This window comes from Bidens hawaiensis, unplaced genomic scaffold (genome assembly GCF_021521415.1).
Source record: "Bidens hawaiensis isolate Kalapana, Puna unplaced genomic scaffold, B.hawaiensis_p1.1 tig00034706_1, whole genome shotgun sequence".
Classification (NCBI taxonomy): domain Eukaryota; kingdom Viridiplantae; phylum Streptophyta; class Magnoliopsida; order Asterales; family Asteraceae; genus Bidens; species Bidens hawaiensis.
In genome coordinates, this window is record NW_027496029.1 from 150142 (window position 1) to 155122 (window position 4981).

General features: G+C 32.5%; 1 protein-coding gene across 1 annotated transcript; it reads left to right on the plus strand.

Moving 5' to 3' along the window:
• Nucleotides 1-2187: 2187 nt before the first annotated feature.
• LOC143586576 (UDP-glycosyltransferase 43-like) lies at nucleotides 2188-3921 on the plus strand. The gene has a single exon (XM_077068095.1). It carries the CDS (start codon nucleotides 2366-2368, stop codon nucleotides 3749-3751), a length of 1386 nt encoding a protein of 461 aa, XP_076924210.1. The 5' UTR covers nucleotides 2188-2365; the 3' UTR covers nucleotides 3752-3921.
• Nucleotides 3922-4981: the final 1060 nt, after the last annotated feature.

Sequence of the window (4981 nt, forward strand, 5' to 3'; positions counted from 1 at the left end):
TATATTTCTAAGGGGAGTGTTATGAATGATTATAAATACAATCATTATGCACGTTCATTTCGTCCTTATTATGGCATTACTGTTTCACATCCAACACCTAGTATATATACACGTATGTGTTCCTTTGTATTTTTAAACATGAATGAACTATTTTTCTTTTCTTTTTTCTCTCTGGTATATAACAAAATCTATCTCTACCTATATTCAAATAAAGTAAAATAATTGTGACACGTGTCAGTTTGTGGTTAATCCTCATAATTTTTTTTCCTTCAAAACTAATATATGTCATATATCAATAATTATTCAATTTTCTTTTACACTTCATTTATATTATATTTATAACATGATTAAATTATTTATTTTTCTTTAATCTCTATTTATATTATATATATACACTTTTATAAAAAACCATTTACATATTATACTTCTATACATTGATAGAATATATTTCACAACATAATTGATGAAATCCAAAAATTAACAACATACTGTGGTTGTTAAATATTGAAAAAATATAATTTTAAATGTTATCATTAACAGTTTATACTATGTTTATTATTGAAGATTGTAAAAAAAAAAAGTAAAACAAAATTCTAATATGCTTTCAATTTACGTAGTAATTTTTTTAATAATTAAATTATAAATATATGCTTAAAAGTTGATCCATGTTTTAAAAATAAATCCATTTATCTATTTTTTTTTTGTAGATTATCATATAAATTTATAAATTATAAATATATAATTTAAATCTATCTTCTATCTATTGGTTTTTTATACAATGTCATATAAATTTATAAGTTATATATATATATATATATATATATGATTTAAATCTATCTATTTATTTTTTGGTTAATTTAGTAAACTATACAAATATGTGTTCAATTGTAAAGATAGTATATACCAATTACTTTCAAATATAATAAAATATGTGTTAAATTGTAAGGATACTATATACCCATTACTTTCAAATATAATAAAGTTTATCATATTTAGTTTCTTAGGTTTTTTTATCAAGGATTGCTTGGGGTTTTTTGTGAAACTTAAATTTAATGTTACGGGTTAAAAGTTGGTAAATAGATCGCTTGGTACAAATTAACTACATTTGACTCAAATTTGTTATGGGTAAAATAGAGGTAATCTGAATATTTTTAAAAATTTGAGAGTGCAAATAAATATATTTATCGTCAAACTTGTTACGGGTTCAAAGTTTTGACTTGAAAATGTAAAACAAATGAAAGTTAGAATTTTAATTGTGATTGGGTTTCAAATTTATTTTTAATGATATTTTGGAAATAGTCAAAAGATTCGTGATTTTGCACATTGAGTATTTTTCCCATAACTATTAAAATTAAGAAAAAAAGACAAACACTTCCGAAATGTTAGCTCTAGACCTATCAGTTCTTCTAACTTTTATCAAATTAGAAACATCTATGTCAACACTGCCTATTCCTTGAATAGTGATAAGAATGTTGTATGTGAAACATGTCGTACAAAATTATGCTCAAATGATATAAAAACATTCACAAAATTGAACGAGTTAACATGTTATTTTTTTTGTTAATTGGAAAAGTCGAGAAACCTCTCAAACTTATTAAAATTTTTTTTATAGTGTATCTCAAAAATATTATTATATGAGAAGTATTTTCAAAAATTGGTTCGTAAACAAATTTCTTTCAAGTATACATATGAAATTAAGAATAAATTTTCAATAGATGAAGTGTTTTTTGGTATGTTTTACAGGTGCAGTATTTTTTTATTAAGTTTATTTTCTTTTTGGAAAAAATCATTTTTTGATATAAATAAAATCAATCTATATATAATGATACATGCATGGATGTAATACATTTTTTCATGTATATTATGTATTGCTTTATTTGTAAATTAATTAGTTTGATCATCTCGTGTGCTACACAGACTCTAAAGCTAGTTTTAATAATAACTGATAATTCGATAACTAATGATAATAATAAGAAATTTCAAGTGATAAAAACAATTAATTGTAACGTTTGCCAACTAAGATTTGTTGCAAAAATTAATTACCTCAAGTGATAAAAACAACTCATTACACATAACTAATAAATATTTTTCCTTTCGGGTTGCCAACTAAGATTTGTTACAAATTAATTCGTCCCTCTGGGTTAGGGAATACGGGGCGAAGCTTGTGAACAACCTGAATTCATATGAGACAAAAACATGTTTTCCTTTTGAGGTTTACCAACCTGAGGTTCGGAACAACAGACCACCAAAAATGACCACAAAATATCTTATTATCTTAATATCCGCCGTATAAAACACACACGTTCAAGTCAAAAACCTACTCATCCCTTTCTTTTCTATTAAGCAAAAACTGTTTTGTAAAGACATGAAACGAGCAGAGGTAGCAATAATCGCCGCACCCACCATGGGCAACCTTCTCCCCGCGGTTGAGTTCGCAACCCACTTAACCAACCACCATCTCCACCGCATCTCCGTCACCATCCTCACCATCTCTATGCCTCAGTGGCCACTCATCAACAACTATATCCAATCTCACACATCCACTGACCACATCCGGTTCATCCAACTCCCACCTGCTGACTCACCACCCCCAAATCAATACAACTCCAACATCGGCTTTGTTTCACTCTACATACAAAACCATAAACCCATAGTCAAACACACACTCAAAAAAATCACCGGGTTGTTCGTGGACATGTTCTGTACGTCAATGATTGACGTGGCGAAAGATCTAAACATTCCGTGTTATCTATACTTCTCGTCTCCCGCGGCTTATCTTGGCTTTGTACTCCATTTAACAACCTTGGATGACACCGAGTCTTTGGACTCGGGAAGCGAGATGACGGTACCGAGTTTCCTGAACCCTGTACCGTCAACCGCACTTCCAATATTTTGTATCAACAAAAACGAACGTGGTTACTCGTGGTTTGTAAACCATGCGCGTAGGTATAAAGAGACCAAGGGTATAGTCATAAATACGTTCCTAGAGCTTGAACCATATGCAATTGAGTCTTTGTGTTCTAAATACATGGGTTTGCCACCGGTTTACCCGGTTGGACCGATGATTGATCATGTTGGGCCGGCTAGGTGGCATCCTAATCGGTCTGGCCATGAAAAGGCTATTCAATGGTTGGATCAGCAGCCAGATTGTTCGGTTGTGTTTTTGTGTTTTGGTAGCATGGGGAGTATGAACCGGGTTCAGGTGAGGGAGATAGCAACCGGTTTGGAGCGAGCTGGGTATCGGTTTTTATGGTCGTTACGTGAACCGGCTAAGACGAGTCAAGAGCTTCCAAATGATTATGAAAATATTGAAGAGAGTTTGTTTCCGGATGGGTTTATTGATAGGACGGTCGAACGAGGGTTTGTGTGCGGGTGGGTGTCTCAGGTGAGTGTGTTGGCACACAAAGCAATTGGTGGGTTCGTGTCACACTGTGGGTGGAACTCGATCTTAGAGAGTGTATATTATGGTGTGCCGATTGCCACATGGCCTTTGTATGGAGAGCAACATTTGAATGCCTTTGAGATGGTCAAAGAGCTTGAATTAAGTGTGGAGATAAGGTTGGATAATGATAATAATTTGGTGTTGGCGAATGAGGTGGAGAAAGGTGTGAGGGAGTTGATGTACGGTGGTGATGGTGAGTCAAGGAAAAAGGTCAAAGAAAAGAGTGTGAAGAGCAAAAAGGCTTTGATGGAAAATGGGTCTTCATTTCAAGCTCTAGAGAATTTGTTGAATGTTCTATCCAAAGTTTAAGACTCGGTTCGTTTGATTGTATGGGTTGGTCTACTGTTGGCTTTGTTATTAAGCTAATGCGATCAGTCGTTACATTCAATAATTGCTAGATATGAAAAAGGATATCATCATTGGGTTGTTTTTAAGAATGTTGAAATTTTCTAATAGTGGTTTATCTGTTTGATTGATGGGTAAAACAATTTATGTAGTTGTTTTTAACTGTGACCGAGTAGAAAAAAATACGATGATGTTTGGTGTATCCTCTCTCACAAACCTTGTGCAATTGTGTGTCCACCCTCATTAAATATTTTACTAGGTAACAAAACTCGTCTTGTTGCAGGAACTTATCAATGTAGATTTGTTTGGTATTGTTTAGGTACGTTAGTCATCACACTAACGGCAATAAACCCAAAAAAGTAAACACTTAAAATATAACTGACACTCGTATAGGCATAACTTATGATAAAAAAACTATTTTAAAACGACGTGTCATCGATTGATAAAACCTGCGTGGTGCGGCTATGAGTTAACGTGAATTTGGTCAATATTGTGTTACGACACTCGAACTAAAAAAATAAACTTCTTAACACCCAAGTATAACAATTTAACATATTTAAAACAAAAACAAACATAATCCGTGCGTTGCAGCGGCGAACTGATATGCTTAAATTACACATATTTATTGCTCTATTTTATCCGGTATCATGCATGTTTATTGGAAATATCACAAGATTATACTATTTATTGATTTGTGAATTTATACGACTTTGGATGTTATGTGAAAATTTGGATGTTATGTGAAGAACAAAATGAAAATGAGCCTTTATGCAAAGCATGATCATGTTCATATACAAGCGTGACACATTTTACATTTCACACATGACCACACCTTTGTATGGACATGATCATGTCACTCCTTACAAGCGTGATCACCATGTCACATTTTACATTCACACATGATCATGTCTTTGTATGGACTTGATCATGTCACTCCTTTCTTTAGAGCTAGATCTAATTTAAATTGTGCCTCAACAAAGAAAAGCCGTGTATGCCCGTCTTCCTCATAAGACGAGGTTTCCAAATTAGCTTAGGCCAGTTGTGTATACTCTTATAACACTCCATTGTTCCTTAGGCTACATGCAATAAACAATCTTGGAGACTGAAGAACCAATGGGATGCTTGATTTGGTATTTGCTTAAACATGATCATGCCCTGCTCCAAACATGACCATGTCTCTCTTTTTCATATAAA